At 46.4% G+C, this 25,517-nt stretch overlaps 1 protein-coding gene across 2 annotated transcripts in view; it reads left to right on the top strand.

The window, feature by feature from the left end:
- The window catches only part of PRRX1 (paired related homeobox 1), a 97,082-nt gene extending 71,812 nt beyond the window's left edge, over positions 1 to 25,270 (top strand). The window contains exons 2-5 of one of the 2 annotated variants that reach the window (XM_030573588.1): positions 11,193 to 11,368; positions 14,031 to 14,212; positions 16,541 to 16,609; positions 24,282 to 24,365. In XM_030573588.1, the coding sequence (XP_030429448.1) occupies positions 11,193 to 11,368; positions 14,031 to 14,212; positions 16,541 to 16,595 (413 nt within the window). In that variant the 3' untranslated portion in view covers positions 16,596 to 16,609; positions 24,282 to 24,365. Of the gene's footprint in view, positions 1 to 11,192; positions 11,369 to 14,030; positions 14,213 to 16,540; positions 16,610 to 24,281 lie in introns of both variants that reach the window. The other variant, XM_030573586.1, reaches the window with a different exon arrangement.
- Positions 25,271 to 25,517: the final 247 nt, after the last annotated feature.

Below are 25,517 nucleotides of genomic sequence, written 5' to 3'. Positions count from 1 at the left end.
TTTTAATTGTGACCTTAACTCTTAGTTTCCTGAGTTTGCAGTGCTTGATTTGGGGTAATTGCAACAACTCTGTAATGACTTTTAAACATAAAAATAAGGGTTTTGTATTTCTAAGGGGTGTTTGGAAGGATATTTTGTGCAGGTTTGAGAGCAAACCCTTACATGCTTGGGTCTCTTCTCCCCCTTTTTCTCTCTGTGCTCACACCTGCCTGCTGCTTTCCAGTTTTAACTTTGCTGCTGCTACTCCTGGTAAATAGACTCTTGCAGAGTGTGAGGACTGCATGAGAGTGATGTCAGCATGAGACACCACATGCAAATGACCCTCAACAAGGGAGTGATGAAATTAACCATACACCAAATGCTGTCCAATGCACAAAATAAACTGAAGAAAAATAGAGAGGAACTTTCTCTCAACTCTCTTTCCATGGTAGGGGTCTTCAGGGTTACTGCTAGCAATAATAAATAGAAATTTTAAGGGGAAAAAGTGATCTTCAGATTGACACAGTCTCTTTAAAGTTGCAGTTGAAACCTTAATGTTGGCATTTTCTAACCACTGAATGTTAGAAGATGTTCTCTTAAAAAGACTTTTTAAGAAAATATAATATTCATTCACATGAGGATTTTTTTTCCAGTTTCACTAACTCACAGAGCAACTCAAAAACATATGGACTCTGCTCCCGAAACTGACACTGCCTCTCCAGAATTTGTCTGTGTTAATAGTTTTTGCCTTCAGCAATTTGTAATGGGAAAAGTAACTTCTATTGATAATTTGGAGCTGGATAGATTGCTATCATGCTGTAAGGATTGCTTTCATGATGTCTTTGTTAATTTCTTTTCATAAACAAACCCAATGCTAGTTTTGAATTCCTTTTCTCAGCCCTTTCCCCTCTAAGTTCCCTGTTCTGTAGTGCACAATGTGTTGCTGGGGGGGGCACACGGTATTTCAAATATAAAAGGAAATGTCACCAGGGCCAAGCAAGGACCGAACTGGGCAAAGAGTTATAGCCATACACCAAGTTTTACTTTGGCAAGGAATCTCTGGAACTCCTGGAAGTAGGTTGCTCAAAAATTTCCCATCAAACCTTTTTTTTTGGTCTGGAAAATTTGGATTTTGATTAAACAAAAATTTTCACAGCAAGTATCTATTTTTCTCAATAAAGTGTTGCTTTTTTCTATTGGCAAACACTAAACCTGAATTTTTTGTTGGCTTTTGGCAGAAAACTTTCAGTTTTACTTTTTTCTACCAAAAGTCAAAATTTTCCACTAAATTTTCTCACTTAGTATTTTGAGACCTGAGAACATATTTCAATGCTCTTGTTTTCTTGCTGGAATTAAGTCATTGAGCTTCCAGCTTACACAACTGATGTGAAAAATCTTTCCTGGCACATCCTATGCTTTGTGGTTAAATGTCTTGGGTTGAAAAAGCCTCATACCCTTCTTGGATTAAATCAAACTGTTTAGTTTCAATGTGGATTTGATTATTGTGTTTATAATAATCAGTAGCTGTGTCTAAATGATTCCTCTTTTACTTCAGTTTCTGACATTATTATCATTGCAGTGGCTGGAGCACCCTACAGAGGACAGGAGCCCATTGTGCATGGTGCTGTACAAACATATAGTCAGAGGCAACCCCTGCCTCAAAAAGCTTAATGTCAGGATCTTGGGCAAAGTCAGGCAGGACTAGTGGCAGGGTCTTGGGAGCCAGGAACTGATGCCAGGGATCAGAGCTGGAGTCGGAGTCAAGTTGAGGGTCAGAGCTAGAGTCTAAGGCTAGGTCTACAGTGGGGTGGGAGTCAACCTAAGATATGCTACTTCAGCTATGCAAATAGCATAGCTGAAGTCAGCGTATCTTAGGTCGATTTACCTGGCCGTGAGGACGGCGGCGAGTCAACCGCTGCCGCTCCCCCGTCGACTCCGCTTCCACCTCTTGCCACGGTGGAGTTCCGGAGCCGACAGCAGAGCGATCGGGGATCGATTTTATTGTGTCTACACTAGACACGATAAATCGATCCCCAGTAGATGGATCACTGCCCGCCAATCTGGCAGGTAGTGTAGACATACCCTCAGTCAGGAGCCAAGGCTGAGGGTCAGAGACAAAATCAGGAATTGGGCCAGGGATCAATACTACATATCGGAATCTTAGTGTTGGGGTTGAGGGGGTCAATCAGAAATCAGGATCCAAATCAGAGCCAAGGTCAGTACCGGGAGTTCAAAGGCAGAGAAGCAGGGTTGTCATGGCAGCTAGCTTGTAATCCATATTGTTGCCTGGACCCTTCCCGGTAAACCCTATGGGCTTATGTAGGATCAAGGAGCCAATCAGGGGTCGCTAAAGACAGCTGTCCATCAGTCCCTGTGGATTGTGGCTCATAGGGAGCATCCAGGTTGCAGCTGCCACCGGGGGGTGTTGGTTGTGTGAGAGGCCTCCAGGCTTGCGTTCAAGTCCTGCCAATCCTTTTACTTACAATCTAAATAACAGCAAATGTTGACCCACAAATCTTGTGTCCTATTATAGTATTTCTCTCTTTCCTATTTCCCCTCTTTCTATTTCCTCCTCTCAGGCTCCCTCTATGGTATTTATACAGCCCTTATCTCTACAATATCTGAGCACCTTCCACCACACCTGCGAGGCAGGGCATTGCTATTATCTCTACTGGGGAATGCCTCTAGAGAATACATGATCTGTCGCAGGCCACACAGGAAGCATATGACAGAACAAGGAGTTTAAGCCAAATCCTAGGCTAGTGCTCTAACCAATGGATGGTCCTTCCTCTCTCTTTTTGCATGTGCTGAGTAACCTGGACAGCAAAGTGCTATATGCCCTCTACTTCTGTTTAGTTCTGGGCATGTGTCTACCCTGCAATGTTCTCTCCTTGCCCTCTGGAGGGATGTCATGGGTCTCATCCAGAGATGGGGTGGGTGTGGGTGGTTGGTAGGCAGGGATAGGTATGGGCATGCCAGGGGATCGGGCCTTGGAGGATGTGAACCAAATTGAGCCATGATATGTTTCCTGTTTCTGAACTACCAGAGAGCAGAGGTCAGATGCTGGTTTTGTCCCCTTTCTGCTATTCAGCAAATGCAGGAAAGGATGAAGAAGAAAAGAAAAGGGTGTTCCAGGCAATGAAATAGTGATAGTGGTAGGAGGAGAATTAGAAATCAAGGTGCTGAGGATGGTTGAGATTTTTCAAAGCTACCTAAGAGATGATTTAGCCACTCATTGACCTTACTGGGAGTTGTGTGGCTACACCCTCTAGTCGTCTCTGACCCTGTAATTTACCCAAGCCTGTGGTCAAGGAAAACCACCACTGGGCTTAGCTGCCTAGCAATCAGTGTCCAGATACTTCCTGTAATAGGTGAGTAATATCCACGCTCCATGCCAATTGATAGCAGAGGTGAATTGGCCAGGGGTGACCTTCACATGAGTCACTGGAATATAACGATTGCTCATAATTTTCCATTCAGTGCCTGCACCAAGTCACCTTTTATTGACCTTTTGTTTTTTGGATCCCGTCTGTTATGAGTGAGCTGTGAATCACTGGCATCTCCCTTCATGCCAGGAAGAACCAAGCAAATTGCGATGATGCTTTTGGGGCTGTTGGCAGGATGCACATTTAATCTTTGGCATTTTTCAGGCCCTCTCCTTTGTTCTCCCATCCCCATAGCACTGAGCTAATGGCTCCTCGTGTGTAACAAACACACAGGAATGTAGTAATTGCCAGACTGGATCAGACCCACTGTCTACCTAGCCCTACATTCTGTTTCTGATAGTGGCCAGTACCAGATGTTTCAGAAGATGAGGTATGAAACCCCAAGAGAGCCCTTAGGCACTAGCTTCCTTCTGAGAAATGTTTGGGACATGAGAAAGCAATGATCCAATGATCCAGCTCTTCAAGATATTTAAGGGCCTAACTCCCATTAAAATCATTATGTTTAGCATCTTAGAACTGGTGTATACACAGTTTGGGATCTGATTTGTGACCCCCTCTTAGATACTCTTGAATCTAATTAAGAGAGGCAGTGTGCTTAGTGGATAGAGTCTTGGACTGGCATGCAGGAAACCTGGGTGGGTTCCATTCCCAGCTCTGCCACTGGCCTGCTGGGTGAGCTTTGGCAGGTCACATCACTTCCATCCCTCAGTTTCCCCATCTGTAAAATGGGGATACTGACACTCTTTTGTAAAGCACTTTGAGATTTATGATGAGAAGCGCAGTATAAGAGCTAGCCTAGTTTATGAAGTCCCCCACTAGGATTTGTACTAATTTAATTTTAGACATGTTTCTAGCTAACCCATATTCCCATGAATATTAAGAGAAGCCAATGGTTTCTCCTCTCATCTACGATGGTGTAAATTGGGAATATTTCCACCAAAGTCAATGAAGGCACACTAATGTAAAACTCCTATAAGTTGGAGAAGAACAGTTCCATTGTGTCTAGAAATGACCAAGCAAGATAGAAATAAGGTGACCCGTCACTATGGTACCACAGGAACAAACAATCTGCTTTTTGGCATTGGACCAATGGGCCATCTAATTCTGTATCCTGCCTCCAGCACTGGCCAAAAATTGATTCATCAAAGGAAAGTGAAAAGCCTATAATGCACTTCTCTAGTCCGTAGGGTCCCAGATGGAGCAATGAGTCGGAGGTAGGGTAACAGATAACAATGCAGACCTCCTGGTATGCTGAGCTGAGCTGTTCCACTCTAGGAGGAAGATCAAGCACTAAGAGGCAGAAAGAAGACCAGAGTCCATCTGGGGTGTATGGAGAGAGAGATCCTCAGGTGGCAGGGATGCTAGGCTGAAGTATGTGTGGATTTGGATCCCTTTTATTCTTCCTCCGTCCCTAGGAATTAGATTCTGGTCATAAAGGGCAATGAGCTAGACTCTGAGCTCAAACGCAGAACCGTCCCTCTTCTGGGTGCTTAAAGCACAGGACATTCTGGGCCATCAGCACAATGTGATGATGTTTGCAGCAATGTAACCCAATGGATGTTGTGATCCAAATGTCATGAAGTTGTGGTGAAGCTATGCCTGCCAAACTCATAACAACTTGGGCCAGTCTTGGGGGTGGGGGATCACACAACACGTGGCTCAGCTGGGCGGGGTTCAGAATCCTTCCCAAACTCCCTACACAAAACAGTCCAGCTCAGGCCCCAGGCACTTGGGTTTTCTATTTGAAGAGTGAGGTCGTATTATTTGAACATTGACCCACCCACCTATCCACAGCGCCGCTGATTGGGAACAGCTGCCTGGTTCCCACAGACGTACTGGAGAAAAAAAACCAACCTGACCCTTCATAGCCGACTTACACTGAACCTTCAACACTTATGAGGGTTGCCCATCTTTTGTCAGTGTTGCACTAGGGTTCCTCTGTGGAGTTTATGCTTCTGTTCTATTGCCCTTACTTCAGGCCCAATCCAGTGCCCACTGAAGTCAATGGAAAGACTGCCTGATCTGACCCTCTTATCCTCCACTGACCCTGTATTAATAGAGATCTTCATTTGTATTCCAGACGAAGTCATAAGTGAACACTTCCCTCAAAAGCCACATCTCTAACTTTGTATTGGTGCTTACCATTTTCATGAATTTTTTTAATGCCTCCAGGAACGATTTGTGGGGCCCACAAACCATAGCAGCTGCTCTTGCAGTGTTTCCACTGTGCAAGGGACTGAAACACTGTGAGACTGATTCTCCCATGCCTTGCGCTGTGTGCTCCAAGGGTAAAATGCTACCCTGTCAGAACTGTCCCCTCACATCACTGGGTGAGTTCTCTCCCTCTGCACAGGTTTCGGTGACTACACAAGGTGAAAGGCAGTGGAGCATCATCTCCTTCATATGATATCAACCCCATCACTGGCTGAAATAAACCCATGAAAAGCATAACCAGAAATGCCAACACTACACTCAACACAAGTATTAATTAAATTGTGTCCCACTCTCTCCCTCACTCATCTTCCTGTAGCCTGATCAGGATGACCCATTGTCACCGCGTGTGGCCATACTTTAATGCTCCAGAATTCCTAAACACATTTGCTTTTCTAACACATTCCTGCCTTTCCATCTCGGCTTAAAGATTCAAAACTCCTGTTTAAAACTAATCTCCAAACACTTCCTCTCAGATACAAGGAAATCATGGGCATGTTTGTATCCAGGCATTCCCAGACTGGAAAGGAATCTGTCCAGGGATTGGCTGTTTATTGAGGAGAGGAGAAGATATGAGAGCTGTAAACCTTTTGGAATCTGAAAACTGCCTTTTAATTTAAGTGGAATGTCCCTTTGTTCCCAATTGTATGGATTTTAGGTGTTCAGGTGCAGTAACTGTTACCAGATGGACAGCAAAAAGTATCCCAAATGGGTGCTCAGAAAAACAACACATTTTGGATTTCCTTTTCTTAATAAAAACTTTCCTGTTTTGGGACTGCATCCTTTCCCAGGGATACTAGGGAGAAGGCAGTATCGCTATGGGAGAGGCAAGGCAGGGTTACTTCACAATGCTTTATTTTATTCTAAATCTATTGGGCCAGATCCCTAGATGGGTGTAGCTGATGTATCTCCTTCAACTTATAGACTCATAGACTCATAGACTCTAGGACTGGAAGGGACCTCGAGAGGTCATTGAGTCCAGTCCCCTGCCCTCATGGCAGGACCAAATACTGTCTAGACCATCCCTAATAGACATTTATCTAACCTACTCTTAAATATCTCCAGCGATGGAGATTCCACAACTTCCCTAGGCAATCTATTCCAGTGTTTAACTACCCTGACAGTTAGAAACTTTTTCCTAATCTCCAACCTAAATCTCCCTTGCTGCAGTTTAAGCCCATTGCTTCAATGGGTCCACACTGATATACATTAGCCAAAGATCTGGTCTGTTATATATAAGAATGTTAAGGTCCCAATCCAGCAACATATTTAAGTAGATGCTTAACTTTAATCACATGAGCAGAGCCATTAATTTCAATGGGACTATTTGCATGCTTAAAGTTAAACACGTGCTTAAGTGCTTTGCTGGACCCAGATCTTTTCCTTCCTCCACATTGCATGGAAACAGATGCTGACCTGACAGACAGAGGTGCTGTGAAACTGTTCATGCATGTTTGAGCTCCTCAGAGAGAAGATGCTGTCAGTGCAAATCATTGTTATTAATATACCTGCTCAATTAGGAGCTCAATTCCCTTTGGAATTCCATGGCAGTTGGGTGCCAAACTCCCACAGACATCTCTGAAAGTTCCAGCATAGGATATGTCTACACTGGGGAGGAAAAAGCCCACAGCAACAAGTCTCAGAGCCCAGGTCAACTGACTATGGGTTGTGGAACTCACACAACAGAGCTAAAAACATCAGTGTAGACATTCCCGCCCAGGTTGGAGCCCAGGCTCTGAAACCCAGCAAGGGGGTGGCTTCTCAGAGCTGGGGCGTTGCTGGAGCAGGAATGTCTACACTGCTGCTTTTAATGCTATAGTGGGAACCTCATGAGCCAAATCAGTTGACTTGGGCTCTGCGGCTCGCTGCTGCCAGTTTTTGTTTTGTTTTTTTCAGTGTAGAGTTACCCTTAGAGTTGAATAATATGAAGCCAGGCAGGGTACAGATTACAGAAAGCAGCCATGTCAAACTATTACGGGTCTGATTCTCTACTCCAGGACACCATGTTCATGCAGGTGCAACTCTACTGACATTAGTGAAGTTCCCTTGGTATAAAACCAGTGTAAATAGCAAATAATCAATCATGGTGGATGTAAGCCTCGTTATAAGGCCAATGAGTGACTTAAAGGTGAGAAAATAACTCCCCAGTGTTTTCATTAAGACTAGTTCAGCAGAAACAAAGCCACTGAGAAAAGGAAGGAATCTCAGACCATGTTTTACGTGGTCTTATTGCTCCAGCATCTTGGATAGTTCCCTACCTAGCTGGCCAAAGGTTTGACTACCCAGTATATAAACATATAGCTCCCTAAATGCTTCAGGGGACATCTGGAGCCACACTGCCACATTACTGCATCAAATACTAAGGGTTCTGGTGGAACTAAAGGGCCCTGTAGTCTCTGACAAAGCAGGAACTGTGATGCTGTTATGGAAGAAGTAATGAGGGAGCAAAGGGAAGGACAGTTTGCCAAGCGAGCTAGTTTGCATAAGGTGGAATAGGGAGTAATGAGAGGAACCAAACTCCACCTTTGCCTGGGATGCCTTTGCACTGGTTTGCATTGGAATCTGGTGAGCAGGATAATAATGATCTTCCAGTGCTTTCCTGAGAGAAGCAACCAATCAATGAGTTCTTCAAATAGTCTTCCTGTTTATAAAGTGTAGCTCTTCCAAACTGGGTAAATGGAAACTCAACCATGTGAGTTAGGTGACTAATCACGTAGGGCAACCAGTTGTTGTCAGTAGCTACCGGTGTGGGAGTGCTCTGCTCTTGTTCAATGATGATAACAGTTGGCTGTGTGCATGTTCCCTCTGTGTGCTGCCCCGGCTCTGTGCAGATCACTGACACAGCAAACCCCAAGAGAACCCCCCAAAGACCACAGACTCTAGTAAGGTACGAAGGAACCCGAGCCAGGTTTATTGTCAAACAAAACATAGTAATAGTTTCCTATAGACTCTACAGGACATACTACGAATATGTGCCCCCTGGCAATGGACACAGCTAAGTCAGTGGCGGGACACTCCATTGCCCCCTCGGCTGGACAAAGATACGCACTCCAGGACCTACTTTTATACAGTTACAGGACAGATTACTCATCCCTATGACATATTGAGGTACAGCCCCTTGGCTCAGTAGGGTGCTGTCTCCCCTTTAATCATGTTGTTCCAGACAAACAGATCTATCCGTCATGCTGTCCTGTCTTTAAGATGCACCTGCCTGTTACTTGTTATGTCTATGGAGTGTCCTTGTATCGAGCTGTCCAGGTGCCATCTTGACACAAGTTCCTCTTGTTAGCACTTATATGTGTGAATGCACCTGCTTCTAACAACCCTCTTCTCACCAACTTCTGTGAGCGGGGCGTGCCGCTGGCTCACAGCCCAGCTTTTGCTTAGCAATGCCTGGAAGTACTTTGGTTCAGGCTTCATGCCTCAGACTAGGCCTCTGACACCAGAGTTTATATTTCAGGGCCTCATCTTACTACACTGGTGACTCGCGAACAATGCATACTGGCAACAGACACTTTGTGAACAAGGCCTAAGCTGAAATTGGTTCATGCTCAGAACTCATCCAACAATGCTGATGAGCAAACAAATATGTAAAAATTGCCACCTGTTTGTGAGGCAGCCATGGCGTGCTCGGGGAGGGGGCGGGGCAGGGGTGAGCTGGGGTGGGGAGATCCCCTGCGTGCCAGCCCCCACCCCCTTACTTGCTGCAGGCAGCCCTCCCCGAGCTCCCCTGCCCCAGCTCCCTCCGCCTAAATGCCTGCGGCGACCGGGGCAGCCGAAGATCCGGTCACTGCCAAAGAAAATGGTGCCCCCCAAATCCGGCCCTGCGGCTCGGTTACCATTGTATCTGACCACTGTGCTGTTCATTCAGCATCCTGGGACAATTATGCACATGGGAATAGGATTGTCACTGCATTTCTCTATTAATGCAGTGCGCATGGTTTTTATCTTGGTGGTGCTAAATCCTCAGCTCAATACTTGTGCTCTGGCTTCAGTGCAACAGGGTAGGTGCTTGACATGGGTGGTGCTTGTACAGCTGGTCTTTTGCTCAGCCATATTAACCAATCACCTCTGGCCATAAAGGGATGGAGGAAGGGGAATATGCAGCAGCCACTATTTATGATAGGTCTCGCTGGCAAAGCTTTGGAGCAGAAGAAGATGGCCAGTCAAAGAATTTCAGCTGCAAAAAAGCAAAGCAGGTGGGAATTAGGGAGATCTCAGCAGCATGCATCGAGTGCAGCAGCTAGTGATAGAGAACAACGTTATCCTCTTCAGCACAAAAACTGTGCCAAGAGAAAAACAAAATACAAAAATCCTCCAATAATAATGTGTATTAGGATAGCTTCTAGCAGTCCCAACTGAGATGAGAGCCTGATTATGTTAGTCACTGTACAAACACATAGTAAGAGGCAATTCCTGACTCAAAGAACCCACTCTGTAAATGAACAGACAGGGAGAAGGTGGGAGGAAGGAGTTGTTATCCCTACTTTATATCTGAAGCCTGCAGAGATTAAGTGACTTTCCCGAAGTCACAGAGAAAATCCATGGCAGACCAAGTCTCCTAAATGATATGCCAGTGCCTTCATCCCAAGGCTGCTCTACCTTCACAGAACAGTCCATTAATTCTAGTCTAATGGGGTGGAAAGACGAATTAATGTCAGAGCAGAAGAGGCAAGGAGGCTGGCCTTCTAAATCATGTAGAGTTTGAAGGGCTTTGAGGAATCCCAGTCCAGACCTGATGGACCTTGGACATCTGCTGTAGCAGGGTAATTTCTCTGTATCAAGGGCCCTACACGCTGATGGTGAGCTCCCCAAGCTGAATAGATCCAGAGTTCCTATTTTCTTTTCCTAAAATTGATTTCAGTGAAGATTTGCTGATTTACACCAGATGGGGATCCAGTCCATTGACTTCAGTGGAGCTATGCCAGTGTATATCAGATGAGGTTCTGACCCTATATCTGCGTTAAGTTGTCTGCGCAGTAGGGCTTCTATCAGCACTGGGCAGAGGGAAGCATTCAGTCTAGTCTCCACTTCCCTCCACATTTCCTATCCAAACTTTGGAAGGTTTTCATTGATTTGCTCCCGTCTGCAATGTGGGACAGAGGGAAACATTTGTATTAGAAAGACAGCTTCAAGAAAGGGGACAAATAGGTGAAGAAAGGGACCTGAAGCCATAGACCTGGACTTCCAAAATCGATGTTGAATCTTTTTTTAAAAGGTCTGTTCTAGCTCAGCCAAAAGTTATGGGTTTTGATACAAGAATCACTGGGGGAAGTTCTCTGGCCAGTGTTCCAGAGGTATTCAGACTAGATGATAAGGATGGTCTATTCTGGCCTCCAAATGTATTAATTTATATGAATCTATGAAAAATGTGTGTCTCAACTTTGATCCAAGTGTCCAGGATCTTGGTTTTTATCTCTCATCCAAATGATGCAGAGATCTAAATTAGGTGCGTTTAAAAAAGGAAAAAGGAAAAAGGAAAGTAAATGCTGATGCTTCAGAAACACGAGTAATCTAGTTCCAGCACTTCACCTGTCTGATTCTCTCCCATTCTAGATGATCAGCTGAACTCAGAAGAGAAGAAGAAAAGAAAGCAGAGAAGAAACAGGACCACCTTCAACAGCAGTCAGCTCCAGGCATTGGAGAGAGTCTTTGAGAGGACACATTACCCCGATGCCTTTGTACGAGAAGACCTTGCACGCAGAGTCAACCTCACTGAAGCCAGAGTTCAGGTAAGTAATGCCATAAGTCAATCTTCTGCCCATCTCATCCAAGTACTGTCAGCAAGCCACGGCTTTAGCGTTCACTCAGCCAGCAGGATGGATGCAGAGACAGAGGATTGTTAAAGAACAAGGGCCTTAAAATCATTACAAGAATATAGGTCTTAACTGTCAGTAAAGCTCTCATACAACTAAATGCTATAGAGATCCTTCTGAAAAGCTCTATCATATTTCACAGGATGAAACATTATAGTTTTCCAAAAATCAAACAGAACAATAACAATAATTTTATCACAGTAGAGCCCCGGAATCCCAGATTGGGATCGAGGCTCCATTGAGTTAGGTGTTGTACAAATCCATGCAAAGACAAGGGTCAAAATTTTCAGAAGTGACTTAGAAGCCTATTTTCAAAAGTCTCACTGAAAGTCAATGGGATTTAGGCTCCTGGGTGCATGTTACTTTTGAAAATGGGAGCTTCTATGTCACTTAGGTGCTCTTGAAAATTTCATCCTCAGTCCCTGCCCCAAGTCTATCTGAAAAATCCAAAAAAATTAATAGAGAATAGGATCCTTTCTGTAGAATTTTTCAGCCAGATTATGGAATTCTATAGCAGGGAGAGAATTCACTAAATTCTGTAGGAATGTGCCATGAAAGAAACACAACTGCAGATCTTATCTGTTTTAGCAATCAGAGACAACTCAGCAGGGGCTTGGAAGTGGTGTCTATTTTTGTAATCAGATTGACGACACAGGCAAAAATGTCAAGTCAAGAAGCCTTCTCCAAAGTGAGCTGTATGGGTTATACACTGTAGACTGAGCTTCCTGTGGAGGCATTACACCCAATATTTAATTATGGTGGCAAATGTACGCTATTTTGGGGGGTAGAAAAGAAGGTACTGGATCATGATGAGGGAAACCTCAAGAGGTTGAGACTTTTGGGTCAGATCTCAAAGTTGAGTTGTGCATCATGGCTTTAACCTTCTGGTCTGGCTAAGGTGCACTCCGTGTAGACCCAGTATGGCAAGGAAAGGCGGGTTTGAACCCCCCTTGTGCCCCTGTGCAAGATGAAGCAGCCTCAGGACTTGTGGCAGCAGTAAGAGGCCCCAAAGGGCTATTAGGTTGGATCGGAGTTGATGGAGTGCAGCATCACTCTAAACATGTGCTGTTGCTTAAAGGTCCGGCAGAGAGGGAGGCAGAGAGAGCTGGTTATGTCCGCATCAGCTAAAGATCCCCTTGACTTGTTCTGAACCTCAAGAGTTTTCAAGATCGGGTAGGGAATCACAATAGGATATGGTTTTCATGGGATTGCCAAGGCTTCCTGCTTCTGCTCAGGCTGGAAACACAGCCTGTGAGTGACCTTTCTCAATCCTTGCTAGAGCCCAGAAACACAGAGCTGTATGAAACTGAAAGTTACAAGGAAACAAATTGCTCACAGCCTTATCCAAGTGCCGGAGACTTGGATTCCACCAGAGGTTCTAATGAAGGTTTGAGTTAGATTTATTTAACCAGAATGGATGCACCCACTGCCAAGTGAGTATCCAGGCCTAGAGTGGCATTGCAGGGAATAGTCCACCTCCCAAACCTCTGTTCACATCAGTTGTCACCAGAGTTATAACAGCATAAACTCTCACTTGTTTTTACATTTGCTAGTTTAGCTGAGCAAGATTTCCCCAAGAAGTGTGGAGGGTGAGAGTAAAACCCTTGAGCAGTTTGAGTTTGAGAGCACAAGAGTGAGACGGGTCAGGGAATGAATGAAATTGGCCTTTTAAATTCTGATAGTTCTTGGACTGAAGGGAAGAGCTTATGGGTATGTGCACGTGTGTGTGTGTGAGAGAGAGAACACCTGTGTGCATGTGTGTATGTTTGTTCATTGATAGATTCAGAGTTTAAAACCAGAAGAGACTGTTAGATCATCTAGTCTGACGTCCTGCACCACACAGGCTATTCAAATTCACCTAGTACCCCTGTACTAAGCCAAATAACTTGCGCACACATGTGTGAGTGTTTGTGTGTGCGCATACATATGTGTGTGCATGCATGGGCTAGCAGCAAAGATATGTGTGTTGAATTTTAGGGCAGGGCATTGTCAGGGGAAGGGATCACCATGCATTAGGACAGCAGGGCAAATCCTAACATAAAAGCAGCTGCTTCTACAGCTCAGGGCAAGGGACCAGCGGCAGCTTCCCAAGAATCCCCCTCATTCAGGAATGAGGTTCAAGCAGCCAGCAGCCTCTCCCAGAGCAGCCGTGATCTTAAAGGCCAGACAGGACATCTGCATCTTCACTGAGAGGATCCTTGGTGCTCAGGCACTAGGGTGGAGACATGAGGCCACCAGCATCATCCTGGGTCCTGGAATATCCAGAAGCAGGAGAGGTCCAGCTCATGAGCATCTCTCCTGTGGGTCCCAGCTTGGAAGCATATGACCACCCACATGCTACTGCTTCACCTTGGGTAGGGAAGATGATTAGCTGCTCAGGCATAATGGAAGCTCCTCCTGCAAACACAGTTCATCAGTCCACTGCTGGTCCTTCCTCACAGCGGGGTTCTGGCTCTCCAGGCCACCATCACACCAGGGTGCCTGGGCCCCCAAGTATCTAATAATGCAGGAAGAGTAGCAGAACATCAGTGGAGCAGGTTATAATCTCTGGCCTGTCTGTCTTTCCCCCTCCTCCTAGGTGTGGTTTCAGAACCGAAGAGCAAAGTTCCGCAGGAATGAGAGAGCCATGCTGGCCAACAAGAACGCTTCCCTTCTCAAATCCTATTCAGGGGATGTGACTGCGGTGGAGCAGCCCATAGTACCTCGTCCAGCTCCAAGACCCACTGACTATCTCTCCTGGGGAACAGCCTCGCCTTACAGGTGAATGCATATCCCATCTCTAGGTGGTCAGCCTCCTCTGGCCTTGTTCAGCTATCACCTTCAGAGCTCCTTCTTCATCTGACAGTGACGCTCACCGGGAACACCCTGTGAGAGCCATATCTTGGGCCAGATTTCCTGTTGCTCCTTTCCCACACCCAGGCTTTAAGCCACCTTTGTGCATCCCTAATTCTGACCTGTGAGGCTTCCTGGCACAATTTAGGGCAGCCCCAGCACTGCTCTAAGTTGCACTGGCTTGTAACAACACCCTATAGGCATTGCACAGCTGGAGCACATAGCATTCTGGCCAAATCCCTCCTGCCCTGGACCATCTTCAACACACACCCTATGCCTGGGGCTGCAAGCGGGGCTAGCATAGAACATTTATGTCAGGCTTGTGCCAGGCAAGAAACCCCCTTGCAACAGAGATTCTCTAGGGGCCTGTTTCTTGTCTCTTTGTGGCCCCTTTATGCAGTTCAGACAGCTTGAAAAAAGAATGGAGGGACAAGGGAAAGGCGGAGCCGTTATATTTTGTGAGCTTGCTTAAATAAAGAATAGAATTTAATGTGACTAATTTCTGGCTTGTTTCATTTGAAATACAGCATCTAGATTAAACGGGGTCACCACAAGAACACCCACATTGGTAAGGGGATGCTGATACAATAGTAGCCTTTGTTGAGCACTTTAAGGACCTGGCCACTTTTGTTGTTAAAAAACTAGAACCGTTGTGCCCTGGGGTGGCTAGAGGGAGCGGAGACGGAATACCGAGTCTTTGCTCTGGGGGATGCTTGTTTGAACGCACATGTGGGTGGCACCAGTCTCTGAAAGAAGTCACCTTCTGGTGGCAAATGTGAGATTAGTGAGTGGTTCCTCTCTCTTGTTCCTAGTGCACAGGCATTAACTTGTTGGCAGTCTCAGCAGAGAGGCCAAGAACTGACGTGACTCTTCCATCCCTAGGCAGGTTGGCAAAGTTCCAGGAACTTCCCGTACCCTGATCTAGCAATAGGCTCAGCTGGGTCATCCCAGCATTGTCTGGTCAGCTCTAGGGCACAGGGACAGGGCTGGGTAAGGAGACAACAAGACTCAGCTGTTGGGCCCCAGAGCACCAGCCTGAACCTGCTCAGTTCTGGGGCTTGCAAGCCAGCGAGCTCTCAAAGTCTCAGGTCTTTTATTCTAACTAGGACAAGACTAAGCCAAGGGGAAAACGTGAGCGGGCGAGGTTCATTGCTGCCATGGAAAGTGTTTTTCCTGGCACTGGTGTTGTTGCTCTGGTAGGTCTGGTTGCTCCCACTCACACCCAAGGTGACTTGCCAATATTGGAAATACACAAACAGGGTAGCAAAACAGGGGCCCAGCTTCCCTCTCCGCTGAACCACATAGCAGAGGGAGCTTTCTGGAGCGGCAGAGGGAGGAAGTGATAAATATGTTGCTAAAAGGAGCAGGCGCGGGCGTTCCTTTCCACGAGTGGAAGCTGGCCTGATAGCATGTTCTAGGAATTACTAGGCCATGTGAAATGCTGCCAGCGTAAAATCAGAAAGGGAAAAAATCTCCTTAGCATTTGCACTTCATACAATTCACAGCCCTCGCCTCCCTTCTCTGGGCAGTCCCCAGCCAGCTGGCGCCTGCTCTCTAGGATATGGAGGGAAATCAGGTTGTGCTAGCTTGTGGGGAGGGGTAGGTGGCTGGTGGATACTTTTAGCACAGTGGCTTGAATTTAAATGAAAGGCCTGAAACTCTTGACCATTGCTCTACCCTGTCACAGCCCAATGTCAGCCCAGCTAAGCCACATCCCCTGTGCTGGCCTTAGAGAGCCATACCCGATCAAAGGTCTCAGGCCCAAAGTCAATCGGGCCTATTCCTCACAGCACTCATGCAACAAACAATCACTCGCCACGTGGCATCCCCTGTATGTTGGTACTTTTGCCCAGTGGTCCTCAACCATGCCCACACCACAACCTCATGTTAGAATAAAGAGGGGGTTAGGACGCCCCCTCTGTACAGACAAGGAGTGTGGTCTGGTCATGACACTAGGTGAACTCAATTAACCCACTTTTTTGCCCTGTACACTGGGGCCTGGCCTTTCCCTCTCGTTTTTACCTGCCTGGCTGGCAGAGCCCCTTCCCATGGGGGTTAGCTCCCAGCATGCATCCTGGCTTGGGTGCTTTGCCCGCAGTGTTGCTTGCTGGAGAGGAGTGGGGTGGTGAGACGGTCCAGGAGAGATGAGTGCAGATGGCCGCTCCCTTCCCACCCCCTATAGCTATTATGGTCACAGTAACAGGGATCTGTTGAACTCACGTGGCTCATTTCTACCTCTCACACTTTTAAAAATAGATCCTCGTCCCTCCCAAGATGTTGTTTACACGAGGGGCTTCATAATGGATTCTAGAAGACACTGCAAAGGTAACTTCCAGGGGGCAGGGGGCATTCTGTATGGGCTGTATGGGGCGGAGGCAGCACGGTCACTGGAAAGGCAAGGAGGAGACTGCCAGCTGGCTAGGCTGGTCTGGGCTGCTATAAAGAGGAGGGACTGAAGTGGGCTCAAACGGGAGCCATGCCAGGCCCTGGAAGTGAGCACAGAAGGGAAGGCAGCAGGAGGAAACTGTCAGGCTCATGGATTAAGTGGGTGGGCCTAGGCCAGATGCAGTGTTTAGAGGGGTGCCCCATGCTGCTCCAGGTCCGTGTGGATGGGTGCGCTCCCCTCTCCAGGTCACAGTGTTTAGGGGTGTTCTGTCCCTTCCAGGCCACTGTTTATAAGGGTTCCCCTACCCTGAGTCAACTCATAGAGGTTCCCCCTCCCACCATATGACAGTTGATAGGGAGACCCCTTTCCTTTCAGGGTCACAGTTCATAGGGTTGCCCTCTTCCCTTCAGGGTTGCAGTGTGTACACAAAGTCTTATGGTTGGCCCAGAAATACATGGCAAGCATGTGGCCTACAGAGTGCTCAGTGATTTTGGAGTCCAGCTCTGTCAGCACCCACTCCCAGTACACCCCTACATCCTCTGGCTTCCTGCTGTGACTGCCTAGTTTGCTGTAATACGGAGTTCATCTTTCAAAGACAAGCAGCCCTGTTCCAACCCGCCCACCCCCAATCACTGATCCTCCTCTTCTCTGCGCCCTCAGCGACAAGCCCCTCTGCGGGCTACTTGGGCTACTGAAGCCTAGGTGTCTTAGCACAGAGTCCAGCAGAACACAGAGCTATGCCCTTTGTGCTCTGGGACCATCCTTTCTGCAGGTGCTAGAGCTCTGCTGGGTGGAGAACAGGCCCAAGGCAGGATGGCAGAGAAGGGGAAACCTGTCGTCTCTGCTGCTCACACCTGCAGGCAGTGGCCATGGGCAGATATAAGGCGAGCAAAGGTGGGAGATCCACAAAGATGATCTGCTTTCCCTGAGGTAGGCATGCTAACGGCTAATGGCTTCCTTACCACACCACCCTGCCCTTCACCAGCAGCAGAGTCCATGAGACAGAGGCTGGGGTGATCACAAGAAAGCCCTGTAGGAGGCTTTCTTCTGGGAGGAAAAAACTCTCATCACCTGGTCCCCCCTCCCAGCATCTCTGCCAGAGCTGCCTTGCTGTTGGGAGATGCAGGAAAGATGCACCTGTGCAATTACTTCAGTGGGTCTTGGAAACACCCGACTGAGTTTTAAATACCATTGTTTCTATTCTATTCTGAAAAATAGGTTAATGGGCTGCTGTCAACTCTTGTGCCACCCTATAATGGAGAAGGGGAAGACCCAGGAGCTTATAAACTTCATTGTGCTTAACCATACCACATATCGCTGAACTTTGAGGTAGTTTGCAACTGTTAGCTCACGCAGTCTCACAACACCCCTGTTAGCTAGGGATATATTATTCCCATTTAGGAGACAGGTAAAGTGAAGCAGAGAGATTAAGGCCCAGATCCTTAAAAGTATTTTGGCCCCTAAATTCCACTGGAATCAAGTGACTTGGCCAAGGCCTCAGAGAAACACAGTAGCAGAGTCAAAATTAGAACTAAGGTGGTCTTTGCTTCAAATTCTGTGTCCTGGCCTCTTGGCACCATTTTACAATGTATGGAAACAAAGCTTATTAATGTTGGTGGGAGTTAAATGTAACATCCCTATGTTGGAACCAAAAGAAGACAGCAGTGGGGGTATTAAACTATTGATCTTTTATAGGCAAATTGCCATCCTGTGTGTACTCTGTTCTCTGCACCCCTCAAAATTCAGTCAGTTGCTAGTCATATTTTGGAGTGGATTAAGAAATTCACTGGAATAGAATTGCACAAACTGTGAAGCAGACTATGGAGTAGTTCACTGGGCTGGGGTTGCTATAGTACAATATAAGTAAGTGAAAGAGAAATCCAGCCCTAGGTCCCAAGTTTTATAATAACCCCTTACCATGACTACCCTAGTATTCTACAGTAATGGCCCAAGATGCTGCCAGGACGCTGTTGTTAGCTGTTGTGTTTGGGACCGTGGTAGAGCCCTGCAGCATTAGAGCTCATGAATTTCAGTTGAATCTTTTTTTCGGTGAAGAATGCAGATATAGCAACATCAAAATATTTTGCAAATTCAGTGAGTTGCTTTGGCTGTAAAAAACCCAAACAAAATATTACACCAAAATAGATTTTTGTTTTAGCTTGAAACAACTTTTTGCTTCAAAATTTCCTTTCATTTAATGAAAAAACAATTGAAAATGCTTGAAACTGAAACGAAACATTTCATTTCGGGTTGAAGAAACTTTTTTTTTCTTTTACTTTTCAATTTTCTGAAAATTTTGAAAAATGGTTTTGAGTAGATTCAAAATGACATTTATATATATATATTTTTTGGTTTTTGACTTGCCGGTGAACCGACAAATTGGTTATTCACACAGCTCAATGCTGCATTTTACAGAATCATAGAAATGTAACACTGTAAGGGACCGTGAGAGGTCATCTAGTCCGGATCCCTATGCTGAGGCAAGACCAAGTATACCTAGTCCATCCCTGACAGGTGTTTGCTCTTTTGTATAATGACTTCTGTTGAGGTAGAATGTGTCTAGAGTGGCAAATTTAGTCTCCCCTCAAATTATCCTATCCCAAGTTATTGTTGAGAGACCTTTGACCACCTGGTTATTATAATTCATGGTGTAGACAGGACGGTTAGCACTGAAGTCAAACCAACCTCTACCAGGAGCCACTGTAACAAAAAGGTTGAGGCCTGGTCTATACCTAAAACTTATGTCAATCTAGCTACGTCGCTCAGGGCTGTGAAAAATTTCATGGCCCTCAACCCACACGGTAGGTGCGGCAAAGATGATTTTAGGATTCTTCTGTCAACTTAACTTCCACATCTCAGAGAGGTGGATTATCTACATCGATGGGAAAACCCCTTCTGTTGATTTAGGAAGCATCTACGGTCCAGTGGCACTGCTGTAGCACTGTTGCTGTGCCGCGGCTGTGTAGATGGAGCTTTTCAAAGGAGTTTAAAGGAATTAGATGCCCAAATCCCATTGAACTGGCACCTATTCGGGATTTATGTCTAGCCGTTTCCTGGTGAGGAGAGATGAAATTTTGCCAGATCTGTCATATAGTTGTGCATATGAAGTTGGGATTTTTAACTGAATGAAAAACAGAAACCTTGAGTTGTGCTACTAAACGCTACAGTATTTTTCCATTCTCCAAGCAGACTCTTCCTGTTTGGGATTCTGGGTAGTGTAATTATTATTTACTATCTGTATTGTGGTAGCTCCTCCAGGACCCAGTAAAAGATCTGGGCCCCGTTGTGCTGGGTGCTGTATGCCAGTATAATGAAAATATGGTTCCATACATCTTACAATCAATGTATAAGACAAGATGAGAGACAAGTACAACCGAGCAACAGGCTCTTTTCCTGTACTAAGAAGTACTATAATGAAAAGGACCACTAGAGGGCTTTCAAAACTTTGAGGGTGACATTCACCTCTATGCAGAGAGCCAGCACAAGGATCAGGTGGGCTGGGATGCAGGGCAGAAGAGTAGGACAGAGAAAGGGGAGATACTGAGACTCAACATGGGGCAGGAGTGACGGCAGTTGGCTCCAGGCTGGGAAGAAGGATCCCAGGGGATCCTACCTGCTCCCAGGCCCATTCCAGACCCTCCAGATCCCACTCTCTGCTCCCCAGCCCAGTCCTGGGTGCCACTCCAGCTTCTGCAGGTCCCCTCCATCACTCCCCCAACTGTTCACAAGTTTACATGGGAGCAGAACTCCCAGCATATTTCCATTGCAGAGATGCTAGGCCTTCCTACACTGCATCCACTCCCCGCCCGCCAGGTTTGCACCCACCCCCAGGCCCAGACACCACTTAAGTCTCATATGAAATGTTTTTTAAGGATGTAAGTGGTGCATTGCCTTTTGCACAGGGGTTAAGAGTGACCAGACAGCAAGAGTGAAAAATTGAGACAGGGGTTGGGGGTAATAGGTGCTTATAGAAGAAAATACCCCAAATATCGGGACTGTCCCTATAAAATAGGGACATCTGGTCTCCCTACCAGGGGTGTATGCCAGCCTATTAGCATAAATTACATTACAATATTTAGATATAGCTAAAAATCATAGAAAACTGGGATCAGCCTTGACAAAATGCCAAACCGAATTGATTTCCTTATACTTCTCAATTGTCTGCAGTACACATGAGAAATGTAGCCTGTCAAACTATTGGGATTCTTTTTAAAATTGTTTCACTCATTCAATGCACTTTATTTCCTCGGGATCTTTAAATCAGCATTGGGCAATCATTGCAAGTTCCCCAGTTCAGATCAGGCTTTTATCTGAATGACCCACACCTGTTGTTCCTGAAAAACTGCTCAGGGAATTTCTCGGGAACAAGGAATTTCTACTTTTGTTCTGGAAAGGTAGATGTAGCATTAAAATTAAACATAGTTTCCACAGGGTATGTCTAGACTGCAATCATGGGGTACGACTGCAGCTTGAGCTGATGTATCCGAGTCTGCCGTAATTTGGCTAGCTCAGGTATTGAAGCAGTGAAGCTGTGGCAGCACGAACTAGTCCTGGAAGTGATTCCTCCAGGTTCCAGGCAGGATCAGATCGCTGCAGCAGCGTAGGCTATCTGATCCTGCCTGGAACCTGGGGTAATCACTTCCAGGGATAGCCCATGCTGCCACAGCTTCCCTGTTCTGGGACCCGAGCTAGCCAAATTCAAGTTAACTTGGGTATGTTGGCTTGAGGAGTGTAGGTATACCCTTAGGCCATGTCTACATCTAAAATTTTGCAGCGCTGGTTGTTACAGCTGTATTAGTACAGCTGTATAGGGCCAGCGCTGCAGAGTGGCCACACTTACAGCAACCAGCGCTGCAAGTGGTGTTAGATGTGGCCACACTGCAGCGCTGTTGGGCAGCTTCAAGGGGGGTTCCGGGAACGCGAGAGCAAACCGGGAAAGGCGACCAGCTTCGCCGCGGTTTGCTCTCGCGTTCCCGAAGCCACCCAGCAAACCGCAGGGAAGGAGACCTGCTTGCTCGGGGTTCCGGGACCGAGAGAGCAAACCGGGGAAGGAGACCAGCTTCGCCGCGGTTTGCTCTCGCGTTCCCGGAGCCACCCAGCAAACCGCAAGGAAGGAGACCTGCTTGCTCGGGGTTCCGGGACCGAGAGAGCAAACCGGGGAAGGAGACCAGCTTCGCCGCGGTTTGCTCTCGCGTTCCCGGAGCCACCCAGCAAACCGCAGGGAAGGAGACCTGCTTGCTCGGGGTTCCGGGACCGAGAGAGCAAACCGGGGAAGGAGACCAGCTTCGCCGCGGTTTGCTCTCGCGTTCCCGGAGCCACCCAGCAAACTGCAGGGAAGGAGACCTGCTTGCTCGGGGTTCCGGGAACGAGAGAGCAAACCGAGACAAAACGGGAGTACGGCCAGCGCTGCAAACAGGGAGTTGCAGCGCTGGTGGTGCCCTGCAGATGTGTACACCTTCAAAGTTGCAGCGCTGTAACTCCCTCACCAGCGCTGCAACTTTCTGATGTAGACAAGCCCTTAGATTGCAAGCCCTGTGGGACACAGACCATCCTTTTGTTCACAGACCTAGCACAATGGCATCCTGGTCTGTGACTGCAGTTCTTTGGTGTTACCACAATACCAATAAATATTAATAATAAATTTAACCAAACAGGAAAGCTTCAGGGTTGAAGGTTTAAATTTACAGTACAAGACAAAGGTGCAGGTGGGTTTGTATTTTATTCCAAGCTGTTCATCCTTAATGCTGTTTTGACGTCTTTCCCACATTATTTCCCTGCGTCAGGCTGAATATCTTTCCCATCCACAAAGTTAATATGAGTCGAAAGCAGTTTGAGCTTTTGTAATAAAGACAGTTTGGAATCCCCTTGATTACAGTAGGTTTTGGATTGGGCCTTATGAGAGATGACTGTTAGATCATGTATGTGCTGTCCAGTGATGCTTAGTGGCAGCTACTGTCACACTCTGTAACACCTTGTGCATTCGTTCTCCAATTGGTGCTAGATGTCTCAGGTTACAGCCATACGGTGGCTGTAAAGGGATATGCCACTTCCATGTTCACAGTTACCAATCAGCTGTTAAACAGGAAAAGGGACAACAGAGAAAATGGAGCAGGGCCATGGGAGTAAAGTGTCTCAATAGGAATGCTGCTGAGGTTTTATCCAGTGATAAAAATCCATCTTATCCCACAACCAGGGGCGGCTCCAGGCACCAGCATGCCAAGCGCATGCCTGGGGTGGCAAGCCGCAGGGGGAGGCCTGCCAGTATCTGTGAGGGCAGCAGTCAGGCAGCCTTTGGCGGCGTGCCTATGGGAGGTCCGCTGGTCCCGCGGCTTCGGTGGCAATTTGGCGGTGGGGACACCGATGGTGCGGCACCAACAGACCTCCCACAGGCATGCCGCCAAATCCGCGTTACCAGCGGACCCATGCCGCCGAAAGCCACTTGACTGCCGTGCTTGGGGCGGCAAAAAACATAGAGCCGTCCTTGCCCACAGCCCTACCAAAAGTGCAAAGGAATAGTTTAGAAAACAAATGTCTGAATGGGTGTGATGAGTCAAATAGTTCCTGTAGTCTAGGAGATGGTGTTCCCTAAAGCTAAGGCATGGCACTGCTACCGTGCCCATTTCTAGGCTGGGCAGTGAGAAATGCGAGTGTTCATGATCTGTTCTTTCTGTTTCTCAGTGGTGTTTGGTATGAAGCTCAGTTTTCTCTCCCTGGCCAGGCCACTCAGGTGATGTAACAATGAATGCTAGTGACTGACAAAACTTGGCTGGGATGCAAGTGGCAGAAAACTGCTTGCCATTCCATACAGGAAGTAGTGGCACAGTCCATCTGGGTCTTTTTGGCAAAATGGACTTTCCTGAGTTTATTTTCCTGTGAAATGTGTCTAGTAGCTGCTTGACCTGGAATAGGGTCTGTTCTGGATCATCTGAAAGTTTCTGTCTCGAGCAGCAAATATAACTGATCTGCATTTAAAATTCTAAGGGTCCAGCTATGACTTGTGCATTCACTTAGAAATATCACCAGCAATTTGGAATATGTGCAACACACTGGCAAAACCTTTGCTCCCTTACCTGTAGTAAACCCTCAAATTTTCCCAAGGTAGACTTGCCATTAGAAAGAATCTCCGATCATAGAAATCAGAGGTGGAAAAGGGCTGTGTCTAGTCTATCTTCCTGCTAATGCAGGCGTGTTCCTTCCAGTATATTCTAGAGCCAGGACCTCAGACCTGAAAACACCTGAACTTTGACAAAGGTTGGCTCCATATGTGAGCTTTGCATCTGGTGACTATTTGTAGTACATTCTCATGTACTTTGGTCGTTGTGGGCCTGGTTCATAATCCTTTGACTTCAGCTGGCTTTGGATCAGCCTGTAGTCTGGGAAGTGTCGTTAGATAGGGTGACCCATCAATGCGCTAAAAGAGAAATTTCTAAAATGTCCAGTTATGGTAAGGAATGTTGCATCCAGTAACTGAAACATTATACATCATGATGTATGCCCATGTCAGCACTCACTCATCTAGCAACTGTTTTCCAAGTTCAGTGCAGCCCTGATTTGCAGCTGGATTCTGATTTTGTTTTTCTTTCTTTTTTCCTCTTCTCTCCACCCTAACAGCGCCATGGCTACTTATTCTGCTACGTGTACCAATGCTAGCCCTGCCCAGGGCATGAACATGGCCAACAGCATTGCCAACCTGAGACTGAAAGCAAAGGAATATAGTTTACAGAGGAACCAAGTACCGACAGTCAATTAAACACTGTCTCAAAGAAAGAGTAAAACACAGTGACACCTATCCTGCTTAGCAGTTTGCTCATGCTGAAAAAGTAAACCCTGAACTGACTATTGGGACAAAAGCAGGAGAAAAATGAACTGCAAATTAGTTATGATGTTCCTCTTTCATTGTGGGATAATGCCACCACTTTGTGTCAGGTTTATCGCTTCTGCTCAGTATACTATGAGCTTCTTCAGTTAAGGACAATTCCATCCTTGTTGTTTATTTTATACGTGACTGCAAAAGAAACCCTATCAATCCAACCTTTGAACTTCTCCCCTAGACTTTCCTGAGGTTCAGCACCGGGTCCCTCACCTCCTATGCCCCAATTCACTCTAGAAAAGGGAATTCCGAAGCCAAAGCCCTCTCTGTTGTATCTGGATGAGATTGAAGTCTCCTTCCATCACTCCAGACCAAGGCTGCAGCTGCGAAGTCGTTAACATTAGCCTCTGAGGAGGCTTTATGAGCAACACGGTGGGTTCCTCTCATCCAGTTGCCTGGAACGTTCAGCATTTCATTCACACCCATCTTGAGTTTAGAACTTATTTGCCTCTTTCTGATTATTTCTGGCCCAGCCTCTTTAAAAAGCCAAAGAAGAGAAGATCCTTCTCAAGCTAGAGTGCGTGTCTGCATGGGGGAGATTGCTCGAGAGCTCAAAGATTAGGACTTTGCCTTACTCTTCTTTCTATGCCTTATGTTTTGTGCCACAGGTAAAGGTGTTGTCCAAACGCATTTGTTTTATATATACTGTATATATTTATATATATAAGATATACATGCAAGCTTGGTTGGTGTTTTTTATTAAACAAAATAAAAATACATTGAAAACGTTCAGGATGTGTGTGCTCTAGCCAAGTTCCTATAGAGACAGATACATATCGGAGTGCCAGATTCCCATTTATGGTCGTATGCTGCCCTCAATCATAGCAATAATAAATAGCTTACACTTAGAACATTTCATCTCACAGAAGGCCACAGCACATTACAAGCTGTCTGCCAAATCCCCATGTCTTTAGTCAGGCAAAACTCAGGATCCAGTTGATCCAAATCTGGAGGTCAATATTCAGGGCTAGATCATC

This window comes from Gopherus evgoodei, chromosome 8, assembly GCF_007399415.2.
Source record: "Gopherus evgoodei ecotype Sinaloan lineage chromosome 8, rGopEvg1_v1.p, whole genome shotgun sequence".
In the NCBI taxonomy this organism is placed as follows: domain Eukaryota; kingdom Metazoa; phylum Chordata; order Testudines; family Testudinidae; genus Gopherus; species Gopherus evgoodei.
Note: the sequence above shows the minus strand (reverse complement) of the source record. Positions and strands in the feature narration are given on the sequence as shown.